Genomic DNA, 20866 nt, shown 5'->3' with positions numbered 1-20866 from the left:
AAAGATCTTTCAAATTATTCACTTCCAAAAGTCTTTTTTTAAAAAATAAAAAGGATAGGGAGGAAATTGCTGTTTACTGTCCTTTTCTGCTTTGTGATGACAGTGAATCATTTTTGCCTACTTACAGATATTTCCAAAAAGGTGTCAGAGTCCAGGGGGTGGCTGTGGTAAAACCTGGCAGGATGTCAGCCCTGAAATCCTGGTTGTAGTCTGAGGGTTGGACTGCCTTGTAGCAGGAATTGGTTGGACACAGCAAAGGGAACCAGGGGAAAGGAAATCCTCCAGACACACTTTTCCTCATTAACTTTCCAATTTATTCTAAATGAGTCAATTGCATGATGTAGGCTGCCAAAGTGAGACAGTGGGGCTGACCTCAAAGAAGAATGATTTTCATTTTTTTGGTCGCCTTTTCCTTGTGGTGTTTGCAGCTGCAGGTGTGTAGAGCAGTGGTGTGTTGGCAGCCTTGCAGCAGGGCTGGATGAGTTGCATTTTCCCTGCATCATGCACTGCCTGTGCACACACATGCTGTGCACTCCCACACGTGTGTTCTGGGTGATAAAAAAGACAAATTTGCATCCATTTTTGTGGCTTTTCTGCCTCGCTGGAAGGACTGCTTAAGATCCACATGCCTGCTGACTATAAAGGCATTTTCTGAAGAATTTGCCCTTGCCTGTCTTTTTTGTTAGTGCTGTTTGTTTGAATTTTCAAAATGCTGTTTGTTTGAATTTCACTCAGTATCATTAGAAAATCAAAAAGCTGTTGAAGCATTGCATTCTCTCAATTATGTCTCTATTTATTTGTTGCTGGTGTCTATTTATGTGTTACTTCCTGAAGTCTCATGCTGCTGGAAAAAGGAAAAAAATACTTTTTTTTTTTAATTGGACTGCATCCATAATTCTTTACATTTGTTATATACTTAGGAACTGGAAAGAGCTTGGAGGGAATATGATAAATTGGAGTATGATGTAACTGTAACAAGGAACCACATGCAGGAGCAGCTCGATCGGCTTGGAGAAATTCAGGTGTGCCAAAGATCCTAAAGTCCACTCATTTCTCTTGGGCTTTCTGTGACTTTAAAACTGTACAAATGAAAAAAAGGGGCACAAATGGTGAACCAACTTACAAACTTTTAATTTCTTTTTCTATCTTGTAAGTTCTGAAGAAGTCTTCAGGTTTTCCTCTTTTTTTTCACATTATAACACTGATATTCCTTTGTCTGGAAGCTTCTTTCATTTGTTTCAGTGAGCAGGTTTGAAACAGGGGGGCTTTCTCAGGCCTTAGTTGCTCTGACAGTCATAATGCATCTTCACACAAATCCTTCCATTCCACTGAATATTTTAAAATTAAATCATTTTATCAGAAGGAGTTTTTACAGGAAATGCTGTAGGTGTTGCTTCAGGCCTTACAAACCAAGGGTTCTGCTGTGGATTTTAGTGCTCAGGTGCTGAATTCCTGAGGAGAGCTCTCTGTGGCACTCTCACAGAGAGATGGACGTGCAGGTGTGCACAGATACCTGGGCTGGGCACGTGGGTGTGCTCTGCACTGCAGGATCTTTGCTCCAGGGCTTGATTTTCTGTGCAGCTACAAAAGAGATTGCAAAGAAGCCCAAAATCTGGAAAACCTGCATTGACTGGTGCACAGTGTGCATGTAAATACATTTATATGCAAGCACTGGGTTCATCTCCACCTGTTTTGGTTCCTTTTCCTTGGCTGCAGGTGGGTCTCCTGTGCAAAGCCTGCCTGGATTTTCTTTGGGGACCACAGATGAAAGTGAAGTTTGAATTAGCAGATTGCTCTCAAATTGACTGAGGCATTATGAAATGAGTCAGTCTTCTATTTTTTGTTCCAGACAATATTTGAATGCTTTATGGAAGAGGGTCTCTCATTACTGCATTTTATTTTCCTTCACTGTGAAAGAATTTGCAGTGTAGTCTAAAGAGAGAGAAAGGTTTCCCTTTTTTTTTTTCCACATGCAATGTATTGAGCATTGGACTTGTTCATTTTTAAGTTTGGTGGTTAGTCCAAAAGTTGAAGTTATTTTCATTATCTTCACAAAATAAAAAAAAGAAATAAATAAAAATCACTGTTATAGAAGCATTATATCCTAGATTCAATTATACATTTTTAAGTTTGGTGGTTAGTCCAAAAGTTGAAGTTATTTTCATTATCTTTACAAAATAAAAGAAAGAAATAAATAAAAATCACTGTTATAGAAGCATTATATCCTAGATTCAATTATACATTTTTAAGTTTGGTGGTTAGTCCAAAAGTTGAAGTTATTTTCATTATCTTTACAAAATAAAAAAAATAAATAAATAAAAGCCACTGTTATAGAAGCATTATATCCTAGATTCAATTATACATTTTTAAGTTTGGTGGTTAGTCCAAAAGTTGAAGTTATTTTCATTATCTTTACAAAATAAAAAAAAAGAAAGAAATAAAAACCATTGTTATAGGAGCATTATATACTAGATTCAAGTATACATTTTTAAGTTTGGGGGTTACTCCAAAAGTTGAAGTTATTTTCATTATCTTTACAAAATAAAAAAAAAGAAAGAAATAAAAGCCACTGTTATAGGAGCATTATATACTAGATTCAATTTTACATTTTTAAGGTTGGTAGTTAGTCCAAAAGTTGAAGTTATTTTCATTATCTTTACCCAAAAAAAATGAAAGAAAGAAATAAAAATCACTGTTACAGAAGCATTATATCCTAGATTCAATTATACATTTTTCAGTTTGGTGATGTGCTGTTTATTTGCTGGCAGACTGAATCAGCAGGGATACAACGTGCTCAGATTCAGAAGGAACTCTGGAGAATTCAGGATGTCATGGAGGGTTTACTTAAACATAAACAGCAAAGAAGCTCTTCTGAGGCAGGTGAGCAATAGGGAATGAAATTGGATCTTATAAATGTTTTAAATAAAAGCTCCATCATTGCTTTTGTGTGTTTGAAAAAATGGCACAATGGCTAAGGAAAAAAACAAAGCAAATACTTCTTTAAGTTGATGCTTGGTGTATTTGGATGATAGCAACAGGTTAGAGTTCATATTTTAAAGCTGTTTATTGAAAACCATTTTTCTCTTTTTTTTTTCCCCACACCTTCCCCCAAACAGGCATCATGGTATCAAGGACATTTTCTTCTATTAAATATAAAAATGAGGTATGGTTTTAGCATATTTACTCTTTTAGCATTGTGGAAGCTGTAATGTGGCTATGAGAAAAACAAGTGTTGCTGTGACTATTTTAAGGATGTCTGAAGGATGTATTCAGTATTTTTCTGTAAAAACACCATATTATGACCTAGTTTTAAAGCCTGATAGCTCCACTAGTGATTCTAACTCTCATTTGTACTGTCTCTGTATTCTCACTGGTGTGTTTCTCTTTTCCATTTCTTACCTTTTCCTCTCCCTAGGCTCTTAACATAGAAATACAAACCCTGATTTGTGGATATGTTTTTTACCCACCACACTTTTCATGGGAAGAAATACATTGCTTTATATGTTTATTCAGATATTGAGCCTGGTTCTCAGATGGCCAGAGCACCCACAAGAAAAGCTGAGACTGTGGGAGCTCCCAAATGTTCAGTTCCTCTGAAAATCTGGCTGGAAGTTACAGTTTTAAAGGGACATTGTCATGGCTATCTAAAGTGTGTGCCATATAAATCCATCTGGCTTACAGAACTTTCTAAAAGTCTCATTTATGTAAAAATCTTTCAAAAGAAAACGGATTTAATTTTTTAAAGCACTATTTAGAGAGTTTGTGCCTGTCCAACAGAACGTGCAGGTGTTACATTTATTTTTTTCCCTTTTTGTTCAATGTGACATTGTCCCTTTAACTGCAAAATCTATAGCTGCTGTAGCCATGGTAATATATTTTTCTTTTTAAGTGATAAATAACTGTACCAGGTGCTCATGTCTAAATAAGGTGACTATTCTACAATCTTTAGGAAGAGGAAGTAGTCCCACCTCGTCCTCCACTCCCTCGGTCCTATGACTTTACAGAGCATCCTCCCATAATCCCCCCTCTGCCCAGTGATAGCAGCTCCTTGCTCTGTTATAGCAGGGGCCCAGTACATCTGACAGAAGAAAAGAAGATGTACCAAGTTCAAGGATATCAGAGAAATGGATCTTACTGTGTAAGTGGCTTAAACTGCCACGTTGTTCTTGAAGCATCCTCCCTCCTTTGCACAGCCACCGTTTTTGTTCACTCATCTGGCTACTTCTGTCTTATGGTTTCACTTTTCTTTGGTTTTGTTTAGAGCTGCATCATTTGCTCTTCACATTCCCCTGTCATCTGTTCTGTGCATATATAAAATGTCTTAAGACTTAAATTTCATCAATTTAGATTCTTCTTCTCACTAGTTCTTTAGAAAACTCTGGGCTCAGCTTTTGAAGCTTATACCAGTTTGTTTCCAGAAGATCATTAAAAAAAAAACCCACAACTCTGCCTTTTTATGGCAATTTTTTCTGATTGTCTGCAAATGTTGTTACTCAAATTAGCTGCCAGAAAACACTTGTGCCATACCACTTGAAGGATTGGAACACTGTCTTCAAGTGAGAGCAGAGTTACCACAAAAGAACTGGTTTGAGTCTTAAGACATAAATTATTGTGGCAAAGTGCCTGTTTATTTACCTGATCCCTTGCTGTTCCTCAGGGTCCTGATTATAGGCTTTATAAGAGTGAACCCGAGTTAACTACAGTAGCAGAAGTGGATGAGTCTAATGGTGAAGAAAAAACAGAGCCAGTTTCAGAATCAGAATCTTCTGCTAAAGGTTTGTCCCCAGGCACGGTGTTTGCCACCTTTCAGCTTTCTCACAAGGAATGCAGAGCTCAGCTGGGCTGTGGAAGCTGCCTGATGGTTTGTGCCTTTGCAGCCTGTCCATTTCTCAGTTTGATGGAACAGCTTCCACAATAAAATAATGATTTAATTATATGACGAGAGAAATTTCAGTCAATTACACCGCAGAAAAATCAAACATTACACTCACCAACAAGCCTGAAATCCTTATTGACACCATGTCTAATCACATCACTCACATTCCCCACACACCATTCCCTTGAACAATTACCCATTTTATGTTCTTGCCCTTGAACAATTACTCAGTTTTTGAATCAAGCTCCCGATGTTGTGTCCCTGGAACGTCCAAAAAAGCAGCACCACAGAATTTTCAGGCTCTCATAAGGCAGGGAAACAATGTCTTTTTCTTTTTTTTAATCTTGTAATTGTTGAATTGCCTTCTGTCCCCTGATATAATAGGAATAATGATGGTGACCTTGGAGTGTACAGACAATAAAGGTCTTTGCAGTTGCTAAATGCTTTGGATTCTTCTCTTCATCTAGCTCCCATAAAAGCCACTAATTGCTTGGTAGAGTCTTTTACCAGGAAGTGCTTCTCAATTCTGTTTGTTAAAACACACAGAATAGTTGGTTAAAGGTGACTTCAGGAAAAAGCTCAGCTTTAGCATCTCCCAAAAACCATATTGAGAGCTTTGAAAAAAATAGCTAAACTTAGCTATTTTTTTTTTTTACCCCAAGGATTGATGTTGCCCGTGGCAGCAGGATCACTGCCTTCTCTTGTGGTGCTTTGAGCATTTACAGAGCAGGCTGATGCAATGCTAACAGAACTTTACCAAGATTTATGATTATACAAAGATATTGTTTTCATCAGAATGGTCACAGAGGTTTTTAAAACTAAGGTTAGCATACAATTTGGGTATAAACTATGTGAATGGCCCTGTGATATAATTAAGCTTGCACTTACCACACAGTTTGTCAATTCAGACTCTCTGGGGTATTTGCTGAGTTACAATGTTAAGGCACATAATTAAATTGCTGTTAACTTGGTGGCAGAAAATGGAATATTTATCCTGAGATTTGCTAATCATCAATGACCTAAATGGGGAAACTTGTCTTTCTGACAGCATGCCTAGGTTTCATTGACCTGTGATGTTTCTATTTATTCACAGTAATTTATGTCAAGAGGTGAAGTAATGATAAAGACAAAATGAGAAAATCTACCCTATGTTAAGAAACCCAACACTTTTTAAGCACCTTAATCTGCTTTCTGTCTCAAAGACAGAAATTATTTTATTCTGTCCATTTGTAGAAAAACAGTCCTCAGTCAGGGAAAGCAATAGTGCAAATTCCTCCAAGATAAATAATGTTTAGAGGTGTGGAACAGAAGAGCTGCAGTGGTAGCAAGCAGTGAGAGGCTCTGTATATTCTAAACTCCCTCCAGTGTGTGGTTTGCCATAGCTGTGTTTTATCATGTGAGCAGATGAATTTTCTACCAGAAAATTTTCTATTTCTTGTTCTGGGCATTCACTCACCATAACAATCCCAGTGCAGTAGGGAAATGTGACCATTTCTGATTGTTTCAGTTCTGTTAGAGTCTGTAAGCCACAACAGGAAACATTTTTCTGCCATTCTGTCTTAAGTTTTTAAGCTGATGAGGAAAAAAAACTGAAAGGCAGCTGATCTCTGAGTTTTTCCTACCTTGCTGTTTAAAGTTATACCTCAGTGATGGTAGTTTCTTATTGAGGGTGGTTCTAAAAATAAATATTTTCAGAGGAAACTTAGAAGGGTTTTTCTACTGGTTGTGCACTGTGGTTACAGTAGTGAACACTTCCCATGCCAGCCATTTCCCTCTCTTTTCAGACATCAGCAATCAAAGGGAAATGGGAAGGTGTCAAATATGAGAGCAGAGGAGTATTAGTGACCCACGTGGTACATGAGAAAATGGAATTCTGCTGTGTTTTATCCTTTTTTATGTCCAATGCAGACCCAAACTGCTGCTCTATAGCAGGACATCCTCAGCTCCTGTTTTCTCTCACAGCTGAGCAGGCTCAGGGTGGTTTCCTTCACACACAGCCATCAGCATGGTGTGCACACACAGAGCCCATCCAGGAGCTGCCTGCCCTTTCCACACCTGCACCCACCAGCCCTCTGCACCCCTTTTGAATCTGCCCTCTGGAGAAGGGCTCCCAAGGCTGACAGGTGCCTTTTCTGGAGACACATCACCAGTTTGGGCAGGGTTTGGCACAGCCCTCAGCATGTTGCTTTGCTGTTTTGCAGGCTCACACTTCCCTGTGGGAGTTGTACCACCCAGAACCAAATCCCCAACGCCAGAGTCCTCAACAATAGCATCCTATGTCACCCTGAGGAAGAACAAGAAGATGGATCTAAGAACGGTATTTGAAAATGATCTTTGAGTGCTGGATGTGTTCATTTTTAAGCTTGGTAGTTGCTCCAAAAGGTTGAAGTTATTTTCATTATCTTTACCAAATAATAATGAAAGAAAGAAATAAAAATCACTGTTATAGGAGCATTATATACTAGATTAAATTATACATGTTTAAGTTTGGGGGTTACTCCAAAAGTTGAAGTTACTTTCATTATCTTTACCAAATAATAATGAAAGAGAAATAAAAATCACTGTTATAGGAGCATTATATACTAGATTAAATTATACATGTTTAAGTTTGGGGGTTACTCCAAAAGGTTGAAGTTATTTTCATTATCTTTACCAAAAGAAAATAATGAAAGAAAGAAATAAAAATCACTGTTATAGGAGCATTATATACTAGATTAAATTTTACATTTTTAAGCTTGGTAGTTGCTCCAAAAGGTTGAAGTTATTTTCATTATGTTTACCAAATAATAATGAAAGAGAAATAAAAATCACTGTTATAGGAGCATTATATACTAGATTAAATTATGCATGTTTAAGTTTGGTGGTTGCTCCAAAAGGTTGAAGTTATTTTCATTATCTTTACCAAATAATAATGAAGGAAGAAATAAAAATCACTGTTATAGGAGCATTATATACAGATTAAATTTTACATTTTTAAGCTTGGTAGTTGCTCCAAAAGGTTGAAGTTATTTTCATTATCTTTACCAAATAATAATGAAAGAAAGAAATAAAAATCTCTGTTATAGGAGCATTATATACTAGATTAAATTATACATGTTTAAGTTTGGTAGTTGCTCCAAAAGGTTGAAGTTATTTTCATTATCTTTACCAAATAATAATGAAAGAAAGAAATAAAAATCACTGTTATAGGAGCATTATATACTAGATTAAATTATGCATGTTTAAGTTTGGTAGTTGCTCCAAAAGGTTGAAGTTATTTTCATTATCTTTACCAAAAGAAATTAATGAAAGAAAGAAATAAAAATCACTGTTATAGGAGCATTATATACTAGATTAAATTATGCATGTTTAAGTTTGGTAGTTGCTCCAAAAGGTTGAAGTTATTTTCATTATCTTTACCAAAAGAAATTAATGAAAGAAAGAAATAAAAATCACTGTTATAGGAGCATTATATACTAGATTAAATTATACATTTTTAAGTTTGGTAGTTGCTCCAAAAGGTTGAAGTTATTTTCATTATCTTTACCAAATAATAATGAAAGAAAGAAATAAAAATCACTGTTATAGGAGCATTATATACTAGATTAAATTATACATTTTTAAGCTTGGTAGTTGCTCCAAAAGGTTGAAGTTATTTTCATTATCTTTACCAAAAGAAAATAATGAAAGAAAGAAATAAAAATCTCTGTTATAGGAGCATTATATACTAGATTAAATTATACATGTTTAAGTTTGGTAGTTGCTCCAAAAGGTTGAAGTTATTTTCATTATCTTTACCAAAAGAAAATAATGAAAGAAATAAAAATCTGTTATAGGAGCATTATATACTGGATTAAATGATACATTTTTAAGTTTGGTAGTTATGCCAAAAGGTTGAAGTTATTTTCATTATCTTTACCAAAAGAAAAATGAAAGAAAGAACTAAAAATCACAATTATAAAAAGTTCAAATCTGCCTGAAAACCAGTGAATTTCAAGAAAAGATGAGGTAAATGGGTGTTATTTTGGGAAAAATACAATGCTTAGAATTAAAGATTTTTAAGTGGTAGTAAATTCACTTTGTTGCAGCCTACACTCTCAGTTAAATGATACCCAGCTGTAGTTTTTCTTGAAATAAAAAGGCAGAAATTACTATTAAATCAACTGGTATAAATGTCCTGGATCATTAAATTTCAGTTATGTTTCTAAGTCAAATATCTCGTGTTTGCCAGTTTTATAATGTCTGGTGAATTGTTTCAGCTGGAGAGGGTGGCTTAGAGAGCATCTACCCATTCTCCTGATGTTTGTTGTTGGTGATGGTAATGTTACTGTTCAGAAGAGCCAATTATTCCTTCCTTTCATTTTGCATTTCAGTGTTCATTTATTGATAATTGGGTTTTGTACTGGTTTTTTTCCCCATACATTATTTGTCCACTATTTTCCTCCTCTTTAGTAAATCATTAGGTGATCTCTTCTGGCAAGTTACCACTGTGAAATCTTAGTTTTTGGTGAAAAATATATAATTTTTTTTTTTTTCTTGCATTTAAGGAAAGACCAAGGAGTGCAGTGGAGCAGCTGTGCCTTGCAGAAGGCTCAAGGCCTCGAATGACTGTGGAGGAGCAGATGGAAAGAATAAAGAGGCACCAACAAGCTTGTCTGAGAGAGAAGAGGAAAGGACTCAACATTATTGGTGTTTCAGAGCAGTCTCCCTCCCAGGGCTTGTCCTATGTCAGGGATAATCCACTCAAACTGGCCCAGGTGGGTCTGAGGTGATCTAAAGCCAGCTGTTTCCTGATTTAAAATACATTATAAGTGATTCTTGGTCTATCAGCTTTAGCCACACCATGCTGTAAATGCCTTAAAGCCCATCATATAAAATTCCCCCTCGTGGGTACAACCACAATCCATCTTTCACAGTTCTGTTTCTCCAAAGTATCCAGTCTTGTTTGCAAGGCCATCCTTTGAAACTTGTTTCTATTTCCATTTCTCTGTGTCCTATTCCATGGCATTTCTCAGTCAGCATTTCTTGTCTCATTTCCTGAGTCTCTCATTGTGGAGTCACAGAGTCAAAGGACAACCTTCATGCTCACACCTAATGCTGGAAGCCACTTCTTTGCCTTTTTGGGAAGCAAACAGCAACACTTTACAGGAGTGACCTCAGGGCTATCCCACAGGTCAGACAGTCCAGCCAAGTTATCTGTTCCTGACACGGGAGCACCAATTTGTCAGAAAATACCTTTTTCTGACCCAGAGATGGGGCAACTGAGAGACCTTTTAAACACTTTTATTCCATTTTCAGTCTCATCAGAAGGGTGAGACAATACAGATGTTGTAATTAACTCCATCACAATCAGAAGCCATCTATTTCCTAATTCCAGTACATTATAAGTGATTCTTGGTCTATCAGCTTTAGCCACACCATGCTGTAAATGCCTTAAAGCCAATTATCTGCAGTTCCCCTCGTGGGTCCCACCACAATCCATCTTTCACAGTTCTGTTTCTCCAAAGTATCCAGTCTTGTTTACAAAATCATCCTTTGAAACTTGTTTCTATTTCCATTTCTGTGTCCTATTCCATGGCATTTCTCAGTCAGCATTTCTTGTCTCATTTCTTGAGACTCATTGTGGAGTCACAGACTCAAAGAACAACCTTCATGCTCACACCTAATGCTGGAAGCCACTTCTTTGCCTTTTTGGGAAGCCAAGAGCTCAAATCCACATCCATTTGATGGTGCACTGTGATGTTTGGGACCAGGGTGGGGTGTTCTGGTGAAATTCAGCAAACAAGGTGAAATTGCAAGGTTTGGGACTGCAAACAAGATCAGGGAGAATTGTGACTCTGTTGGTGTTGAGATGGAGTCAATGCTGATTTTTCTGCCTGTGATGCATTCAGACATCTGCACCATTTTTAGGTAGGAATGTATATTTATGATCAGAGCTCCTAAGTGGTGCTCTTCTGCTCTGGTGCTTGAGCCCATAAATGCATTAAAATAGAACCCACACTTTTGTTTTCACCATTTTTAAACTTGTTTATTTGCCTAAAAAGTTTCATGGGTAAAAGATGGGGAGAAAAGAGGAAGAAACAACCACTTGTCATTAACCAGGAAATATTATTCTGAATCTATATCTAGAAAACCCCCTAAAAATCAAACCAAACCCAAAAAGCCAAACCTAACCCTATATAGGATAGCAGATATTAGGCAGCTTACTACTTTCTAGATATTTTAAATTAGTTTGCTTTTCCAGTAGCTTAATGGAAGTGATTTTTGGTTGGTTTTTGGTTTCTTTGGGTTTTTAGTCTTCTAGAATACTTTTTTCTTCAGACCACACTGTTTATTGACCTTTTTTTTTTAATTACTATTATTTGCTTTTCTACTGGCATGGAAATGCCTTCTCTTTTTTTTTTTTTTTTTTTTGTTTTGTTTTGTAGGCATTTAAACATCTGATTTTCCAAAGGCAGATTAAATATATTGGAGTGTCAGGAGATCAGGTATTTCCAAAGATGTTTCAGCTTTGCATTTTGGGTTGGTTTTTTCCCTCTCAGCATGATAAGCTGCTACAGAGCTATACAAAAGTTACTTTTTCTTCAAGAATTTGGCACCCCCAGAAGACTCTGAATTCAGTTTAGCCTTTGCAGTAGAGCATCTGCATTTGGGCTGACATCAGGAATGCTACAAGTGAAGGGAGTTCCTGCAAATATTTCTGGGATTAACACTGCCTTTCTCTGGAAGAGGTTGTGCCAAGCAAAGCTTTGCAGATGTTTCTTTCAGTAGTTTCTACTGAAAAGGGAAGTTTAAGCTTTGCCTCTTCCCTGTGGTGTCGTTCCATACCTCAGGGGGAGGGAGCTGCAGTCCTGTGTGTCACACCTGGGCAGCAGAGAGGGGCCAGAATTCAGAGGAATTCTGTTCATTGCCCCATGATCCTCAGTCTCCTCTGCGAAATCAGGCCTCTGTGGGTGAGAAGAAATTTATAGAATAAGTGAGAAGATCTCTGAATTGAATATTTAGCTAACAGTCCACGTTACAAAGTCACTTTTTCTACCATAACTTGAATTCTTCCAGAATGCTGTTTGGCTAAAAGCCCCAGGATGAGGTATTATGCTGAGTAACAGCTCTCATTTCTAACAGCATCGTTTTTATGTCTATTGATTTTTAGAAAAATGATGCAATGGCATTAACTGCTGGAAGTCTTTTCCACTGGGGTTTGGTTATTTAAGAATTGGAGGGGGAAGAGGATTTTATAAATGGCCTGCTGTGTAGTTTTGAAGTGATTACCATAATCCAAAAGGAAGTTGCTTCACAAGTGTTGCTGGGACGAGCAGATGATAAGGGGTGCACACTTTAATTCAGGAGAGCAGACACTGATTTATGACCTGACTGAGGTGGAATTTCCTCCTCATAGGGTGCATGTGTTAGATCACAGGAGTTCAGCTTGGAGATTTACTGCTTCCATGGCTCCTCTCAGATGAGCCTCCCTCCAGCTCTGCCAGCATCATGTTCACAGCTCACAATCCTGAGTCACCTCTACCATCCCTCCTCAGAATTTTTATATCAGCTTATTCTCTGCACAGTGGATTAATTTTTTTATAAAAAAATAATTAATATCCTCTGCCATTATCAGATTCTGTGCTGTGCTCTGTTGAATCAGTTCACAGCACAGGCTTGGAGGATACCCAGGATAATTGGAGGAAGAGCATGCAGGTGCACTGAGAATTTTGTGCTGAAAGCAGATTTTGATGGATTTTTGTTCTTAAACCAGAAAAAGCTATTTTATAAAAAGAGCAGTGCTTCTGAATGCAAGTGAGAATGCTGCTGAGCTGATTTGTGACTGAGCTAAATATGAATGAAATTTCAGAAGATAAGGGTGACATTGAAATGCTGGAGAGGAAGGTGGGGCAGAAAGCACAATAATCCTGCAGACAAAGAAATGTTAGGCTGAACTGTTTTGAAAGGTACAAAAATGAGAAAATTTCGAGTTCTTAATGATTTCCATTTCCCTTATTGCCATCTGTGCCTAAAGTTTTTCCAAGTATTTCTTTTTTAATCAGTCAGAGGGCAGCAGGAGGCTCAGAACTGTGATAACTTTTGTAACAATATGTCCATGTACCAATTCTCTTCCTCAGAATCGCAAAAAGGATGATACAGTATCTGCTAGCATGAAGGAGTTCGAGGGCTCCAGTAGAGAAAATAACTTGAAACAAAATAATGGAAGTCCTGGAGAAGAAATAGCACAACTCAAAAATGATGGAGATCCAGAACATAATTCAAGTTTTGCTAAAGAGGTACAGAACTATTCCTTATTAAACTGCTCAAGAAAATAATTCAAGTTTTGCTAAAGAGGTACAGAACTATTCCTTATTAAACTGCTCAAGAAAATAATTCAAGTTTTGCTAAAGAGGTACAGAACTATTCCTTATTAAACTGCTCATCAGCTTGGCTTGCAGTAACAAGCTATTTTGAGGATGGGAAAGTGAGCCAGTTCCTTTTGCTTGGAAGATAAAGACTTCATGTTGAAAATACAATACTCTATAGAGAATCAAAATTCAGTGGGATCTGTCTGTAGCTGAGACATTGAATTTTCTTGTATGTGGTCTTTAAATAATAATCATTGACATATTCATTGCTTAGGCTGCCCCAGTGGGATTTTTGACAGCCAATAATGTCCCTGAATTTTTGTTTGGTTGGCTGTATTGCATCACATGGTTTATGGAAAGCAGAATAAAGCTGACACAACAAATGGCACATGGAGCTAGGCAGTACCTGTACTTGTAGGTGTTTTTCACTGCTGGGATTTCTGCCTTGCAATAGTTTGAGACACACTTGGCAGGGAATTACTTTGGTGTTTCTGGTACTCAAGTGCCCTTAACACTCAGCAGAACCAGACTGACTGTGAAAAATGGATTATAGAGTTGCTGCTACATAATCATATCCTCTTTATAGTTTAATTTTTTTTTTAAGTATTGTGTAGAGGTTTTTTTTCCTTCTTCTATATCCATATTCCTCAGTTAATCATTCTTTTGTTTAATAATCCTTTTGTTTTCCTATTTTATTTTATATATATATATGTGTGTGTGTGTATATATATATATATATCTGATGGAGAATGGTAAAAAATCAAATAACTAATTTCTCTTGTTATCCATTGGAAACACTTCCTTATTGAGAGAATGTTGCTTTGTTAAATATGCAAATATTTCAAAAGGAAAATGATGTAATACACTCAAATTGTAATCAGACCTTAAGAGCAGCATTCAGCCTTATCAGCACAATATTGCAGCATCTGGAATTTTTGTTTGCATCATGAAGAGAGGGATAGCATGAAGAAACAGGCAGGCTGCAATCCAAAGAGTTCAGAGAAGTTCTGGAAGTTATTAAGGCAAGCCCTGCCCCTGGCCTCTGGTAGAAGTTTTAGGATAACTCTATTAACCTGCATGGTATTGATAAAAATTTCTTAAGTTATGTAATTTTGAGTTACTAAGTATACATGATGGCAAAATTTGTCTGTTAATAAAACTGTTTCCTGGTGCTGTATTTCTTATCTGCCACTTAGTGTGTGTTACAGCTTTTTGTTTCATGATTTCAATTTTTTTATAGCTGTCCAAAACTGATGATCTTTTATCAGATGCACATGTTGTATCTGACTCCAAAGAAGGGAGTAATGAAGAGAAGGCAGAAAAGAAAAATAAATTGGAAGAAACACATGATGGTGATATAAGGTAAAAATCAAACAAGATGTTCAGAGGCTATTTTAAGCTTGCATGCTGTATTTATTAGCTGAATGGACCAAGCAATTGCCATAAATACTGAAAAGGTTTATTTATATGGCTATGAGAGGTTTATATATAGGGAAATCTAGTGAGAGGCTTGATGCTGCAGGGGTTCAGTCAGAGTTGATGACTTGGAGGGTGAAGCAATGTTTATTTTCCCAGTTTTAGCCAGAATGCATTCATAATCCTTGTCTTGGCCTCCAAGATGTGTTTAATTATGTCACCTCAAGCTCTGTATCAATTTATTATGAGCACTCCAGCCAGTGCTCCCATAGCATGCTCTCTATTGCTGATTAATTCAGGAGCAAACTCAAGATCTTATTCTCCATCTCCTGCTTCATTTTTTACCTCACTGCTTTGCAGGGTTGCAGAATTAGAGGGATAAGATATCTTGGGTGTTTCTCTCTCACAATTCCTGGCTTTGGTGTAAGTTGCCCTGCAGGTCCTAAGGGAGTTCTCACTTGAGGTCATAACTTGTCACAGGACCCTGCAGCAGGAGGAAACTGCAGGAGTGCAGAAAGGAAAGGAATTAAATCCCAGGTGCTTTTTAAAAAGTGTGACTACACAAAGTAGAAGGATTTCAAAATGCCTGCTTAATTTATGCTACCCAGACTTGCAAGTTGCAACTTTTTTCTGTTAACAGGAGAAAATTAAATTACAGCTCCTCTACTTAGTGGTTAACACCTGAAATTAAGTTAGAGCAGGTTCTAAATGCTGTGCTCTTTTAAAGCAGTTTGCAGAGCGTGACCACAGTTGCAAACCACAAACCCAAAAGCAGCTCAGAAGAAAGTGAAATACTCAGTGTTCAAGAACAAGAAGGGATTGTGTCTTCATTTGAATTAGCAGCACAGTCTTCAAAAGGAAATCAGGCAGCAGCAGGTATGGAAAAGAGTTTGACTGAAGCCCAACTTACCCAGTACACATGTAAAACTTTATTCCATTTTCATTGTGTCTTTTGATGCTCTGGAACCCTTGTGAGTTGAAAATGCTGAGCTAGTGAAATGTACAGTTTTATAATGCACAGAAAAATAGTTTCCCAGTGGACAGCTACAGAAACTCCATTTTTTTGAGGTTTTAATATAACTTTTATATTTGCTAATTCAGGGATTTAAATAACTGTTGCCAGAAATTGAGTCATGATGTAGTTGGAGCAAATCCTTCCTTTTTCATCTCAGTCCTGGATGTGTGTAGACTTTTACCATTGCTCCCTGCTGCTGAGTGACCTTAGATATGCCCAAAATTGTGGAATTATTGACAATTTCCAATATTTTAAACTAACAAGTAAAAGACCCCAGTTTGGCTATGTTTTGAGGAGTAAGAAAGATGAAGAAAACAGAAAACAGCACCTGCCTGGTACAGTGAGTGGTGGTGGCCTCTTCTGCAAGAAGAGAAGAGTGAAATAAAGCAAAACTGGGTGCAAAGAAGGAGAAGAAAAAGGGAGCAAGTGGGGAAGGAGGAAGGGAGAAGATAGAATTCAAGACATTATTTGCTGATGGGAATGGTTAAGTGAGCCAAATGGTTCAACTTATGGATATAAAAGGTGATCTGGACCTTTGTAGTGCAGTCAGCAATCCTTGCTGTGACTTGGTAATCAAAACCAGAACTTGTCTGTGCATTTTGCACTGCTCAGCAGAATGAGAAAGCTTCGTTCATCTGAGCTGGGAGATGAAGGTGGCTCTGGGCCTACCCCAACTACTTCAATTTTACTTTTTTCCCCCCCCTTTCTCTTTCTTGGCAACATAAAACATTAGCATTGCTGTGTTTGCTGTTCTGCTAGTTATCTCTAAGCCCGATTAAGGATCAGCTGTGCTCTCCCTTGAAGCTGTGCTTTTTGTGCTGATCAGATTTTAAACCTTGTGTAGCTGTCATTTGTTTCTGCCCATATTTGCTAGGGCCTGAAATGGTGCTTTTTCAAGCTGACCTTTATTATTTCTTCTGTAACTTGTACTCTTCTTTCTTTTGCTGTATGACTGGCAGTGAAAAGTTTGCCTTCCTCACCAGAATCGTCCTTGTCACCAGCTCCATCCACCCAGCCCCAGCTGACAGAGGGATCCCATTTCATGTGTGTATAGTTACAGACAAGTAGGTGCTTGCTTTCCCACCTCTCCTGTTCCTAATGTTCCTCCAGGTTATTTCTGTGCTGGTATTTTTGGGAGAAACATCTGCAAGACAGGGTTACCTGCAGTGTTGAGCCAGAAAACAAATAAATTTGTGTCTTGATTTGCTTGCAAGGAGTGCATTCTCTGTCCAGCTACAAAGAGAAAGGGTTAATTGGTTTGTCAAGGGCTGATTGGTTTGTCAGGCATGTTCTCCACAGCTGGCAGGGTAACAGCCTTGGAAATAACAGCCTGAGCTGCTCCCATCCAGGGAGTTAAGGCACAAGCATCACTGCCCAGCTGCAGATGAGTCTTGATGCTCCAGCCATGGGCAGCCAGAGCTCAGAGCTGGGGATGCCCAGGAGGGAATGGGCTGATGGCCTGAAGAATTCATGGTTTGAGACATAAAACCATGAAAACGTTTTGTCATTGTTGTTTCTTTCTTTCTTTCTATAGAGAAAGCTCTACACAGCTGCTCTTTCCTGCCATAGTGGGTGATTGCTTCTAGAAAACAAGTTAGAAAGCATGAGTTAGGCTAGATTTACATCTCCTACCTGTGGTGTCACCCAGTGAATGAATGGCAATGGAAATACAAAGTGTGTGTTTGTTTGGGCAAGTGTTTAACAAATTTAGTAGGGTGTCAGTGTGAATGCTTCAGCACTTTACCAGCATTTAAATCAATCCACATTTCTTTGTTGTCAGGAAGTGTCTGTTTAAATAAGCTTTCTGCTAAAAGAATGAGCTTTGCTTCAATGGCAATGCTAAATGTAACTTAAGAAAGCTTAAAATCAAGAACAATTTAAAATTGAGACATTTTCAGTCATTTATCATGAGGAGATCTGAAAGTGCATTTTTTAAAATTTCCTGTCTCAGTCTCCATTGCCAAGGTTTCATTTTAGCAAATTTAGACTTATTAGTCATCACAGAGACCTTTCTAATATGAACTAAGGGCAAGAAACTATTTATACTCCTTAAAAAAAAAGGAAAATCATTAAAATATTATTAAAATATTTTCTCCTTTGGAGAAAGTGAAAAATGCCATCTTCACATTCAGTCCTGACACTCCTCCTGCCTTCCTGATAGGTGTGGTCTGCCACGATTATATTTAGCTTGAATTTTTGTACTTTTATTCAAAATGTTTATTACAGAACTATTTAAAAAAAAATGAGTGGGACTTTTTCTGGAAATACTGATTTGTGTTAATTCTTTTCATGTTCACTGTATAAATATATTTATAAATATATATATTTATACGTAATTTTTATATATATATATACTGTATAAATATACACACATTTATCACACATCTCCATTTTAAGTAGGACAAACATTGCCCCCATCAGCTGAGGTTTGTGTCAGCAATGAAAGTGAGACTGCCCTGCTGGATTCTGTCTGTAGGCACAGGGCACCTGCCAGGAAGGGGGGAGCAACCAGAAATCTGCCACCAATTGCATTAAGCTGCTCTCAGCTCAGATGATCAGATCAGCAAATTCATTTCCTTCAGGATTTCTGCTAAATAAAATAGGAATTAGTAGGAAAAGGCTTGGCCCCCCTTGGTGAGGTGTATCCCCACAGCCAGCTCTGCAGGTGAAGCATTCCTGTGTTCAGGACACCTCTAGCCTCAAAAGCCCCTGAGGAGGCTTTAATTGCTTTAATTGCTTTAATTTTCTGACAGAATGGTCCATCTGCAATGGCACTTGTCAGTCCCTGTCCCTGATGGAGAGAGGATCCCAGAACTTGAGGCACATCCCTCGTGGCTGTGCAGTGTGTGGATTGAGCTGGGGAGAGCTCTCAGCTGGGTGCACCTGCACTCCTCAGGGCTGCACCTGATGCCTCTGTTGGTTTTTTCATTGGAGTTCCAAAATAAATTTGTGCCATGGGCTGGGCTCAGCATGCTGAGGAGATGGATGGAGCACAGTGCTCACTGCCCTCTACCTCCTGGGGCTGTGGTTCCAGGATTCCAGTGCTTTGCTGAAGGATTCTGGCACATCTTTTAACACTCAGCAATTCAGGATCCCTCATTTTCAGGAAGTCTTAGGTGGCCAAGGGAACTTCCAGGCTGTAGGATCAACCAAATTTTTCAGGCGACATCTGGAAAATGTCTAGTGGATTTCAGGGAATGAAGAGGTAATACCTGTATTTGGCTTTTACAGTCAATTGGAAAAATGATACTCTTGGCACAATGCCAGGGGAATTTTCCATAGGAAATTGGTGGCACAGGATATTGTAGGACTAAGGAGAAACCCCTGAACACAAGGTCCCTTTTTTGTCACAGCCCTTATTCTGCAGAGACAAATCTCTGTGTGTACCACAAATCCTGTTGGATTTTAAGCATTGCATTTGCCCTGAGTAATGGGGGGATAATGAAATTTTATACAGCACCTGGGTTCAAAGCTCAGGAACATTTTTACCAATGAACAGTTCAAATTTATTTATAGAAGTCCTTGCAGCAATTACCAAAGTACAGCAAGCTCTGGGTAGAGCATCTGAACCACACTGCCAGTGCAGTGTAGCAACTCAGTAATTCTCCATCCCTCTTCAAAATGTGCCTTGCATTTCTAAGACTAGTTGGGATCTTTGCTGTTATTGCTGGTTTTAGGGGAAGAGCATTTGGAGGTGACTGTTACTGTATGTAACAGGATTAAACTCTCAGAGTAAACAGACTTTCATTCAAAGTGGTGTAAATTTGGAAAAAAAAAATCTTGGCTTTGCTTCTTTCTGCTGAAATATCTTGACAGCAGTATTATTCATCAGGAAAACAGATTTTGGAAACAACTGATTTCTAGGATGTTTTATTATGTTCTGCACCTACATTGCTATGTTGAGGTCAGGAGTTCTTTGCTGTGTTTAATCCCCTGAGTTCTTTGGATGATATTCTGTTGCTAAAGTAGAGTAACTTAATCTGTGTCTGTCTTCCAGCACTAACGGCTTCTGTTGAAACAATTCATGCCTGAGATGTATGGACCTGACCTATGAAAATATGAGAAGATATTGTACAGTATATTTTAAATCTATGAAATTCATAGTTCTGATGCTTTTGGCCACAGAGCATCGTTTTATCACTTCCTGGAAAATGTTTATTCCAAGAGAGCTTTAAATGGCCCACGTGTACACTCAACAACCTTCAGATTGTTCTCCTGATACCAGCTTGCTGCTACGATTTCTGTGCACATAAAACAAAGGCTCTTTTTTCATGTGCAGCCTACAGTCAAAACTTTATTTGCTCTTCTTCAGAATTTAATGTTCTTTTAATGATGGATCATATAAGTTTACTTTTTTTTGCTTCTTTTAGATGCATAACTCGGTTAATTTTACATATCACCACTAAACCTTGTTTTACACTTTTTCAACATTACAATTTATTGTTTTAACAGTTTATTTGTAAAATTTTTATATATATATATACATATAGAGATATTTAAAATGTGCCATTTTTATTATTGCTTAGTAAGAGATGTCCTGTTTCTGCTGTAATGATTTCTTGGTCAGGTTGCAATGTCAGCAGTTACTGCCACACTTCTGTCAACATAGACATTAATGTTAGTGGTTCCTTTCTCTTGACTAAAATGGAGTGTAGGTATTTTGAGGTACTGGGCTTTTCCTTGATGGGGTTGGGGTGTGTACAGCAATAAGCAGGTTTTCAATCCAGTACTTAGTTTGTGTACAAATGTAATTATGTTCATTGTGTATATATTATACAATGAGCACATATGATGTAAGTATAAGAAGCCACTTATTATTGTTCAAATACGAATGTTCATATCCCATTTCTTTTATATCATATTAAATAAATGTTGATGTTCTTAAGGACTTGTATGGTTAGTATTTCTTCCAGCAAACAGATGTCACACTGTGTTCCACCTTTTGATGTGGGGAATGCAACAATTCCTACCCCACTGGCAACATCACCTGTCAACCAGAGTAGCAGTGACAGACTCTTAAGAGATCCCAGTCTTCCTCTTCAGGAAAGAATTAAGGCTGCAACACAGAACAAAACAGACAACCTGAGACTGAGATGCAAGAAATACAGGTTCAGCTCCTGGCTCTCCCAGACTTGTGTTGTGATACTGGAATAATCACTTAGTCATTCTGCTCCTCCATTCCCTGCCTGTTTACACGGGAGGTAATAGCCTGTCTTAGTGGGGTGTGGT

At 37.8% G+C, this 20866-nt stretch overlaps 1 protein-coding gene across 11 annotated transcripts in view; it reads left to right on the top strand.

The window, feature by feature from the left end:
• PLEKHA5 (pleckstrin homology domain containing A5) overlaps positions 1 to 20522 on the top strand; it is a 166071-nt gene extending 145549 nt beyond the window's left edge. For 4 of the 11 annotated variants that reach the window (XM_059848021.1, XM_059848020.1, XM_059848017.1 and 1 more), the window contains 11 exons: positions 921 to 1022; positions 2769 to 2880; positions 3117 to 3163; positions 4658 to 4775; positions 7078 to 7193; positions 9403 to 9612; positions 12976 to 13134; positions 14447 to 14568; positions 15350 to 15498; positions 16597 to 16681; positions 19635 to 20522. In XM_059848021.1, the coding sequence (XP_059704004.1) occupies positions 921 to 1022; positions 2769 to 2880; positions 3117 to 3163; positions 4658 to 4775; positions 7078 to 7193; positions 9403 to 9612; positions 12976 to 13134; positions 14447 to 14568; positions 15350 to 15498; positions 16597 to 16681; positions 19635 to 19653 (1239 nt within the window). In that variant the 3' untranslated portion in view covers positions 19654 to 20522. Of the gene's footprint in view, positions 1 to 920; positions 1023 to 2768; positions 2881 to 3116; positions 3164 to 3949; positions 4139 to 4657; positions 4776 to 7077; positions 7194 to 9402; positions 9613 to 12975; positions 13135 to 14446; positions 14569 to 15349; positions 15499 to 16596; positions 16702 to 19634 lie in introns of all 11 variants that reach the window. The other 7 variants (XM_059848026.1, XM_059848016.1, XM_059848015.1 and 4 more) reach the window with 5 other exon arrangements.
• Positions 20523 to 20866: the final 344 nt, after the last annotated feature.

This window comes from Haemorhous mexicanus, chromosome 5, assembly GCF_027477595.1.
Source record: "Haemorhous mexicanus isolate bHaeMex1 chromosome 5, bHaeMex1.pri, whole genome shotgun sequence".
In the NCBI taxonomy this organism is placed as follows: domain Eukaryota; kingdom Metazoa; phylum Chordata; class Aves; order Passeriformes; family Fringillidae; genus Haemorhous; species Haemorhous mexicanus.
Note: the sequence above shows the minus strand (reverse complement) of the source record. Positions and strands in the feature narration are given on the sequence as shown.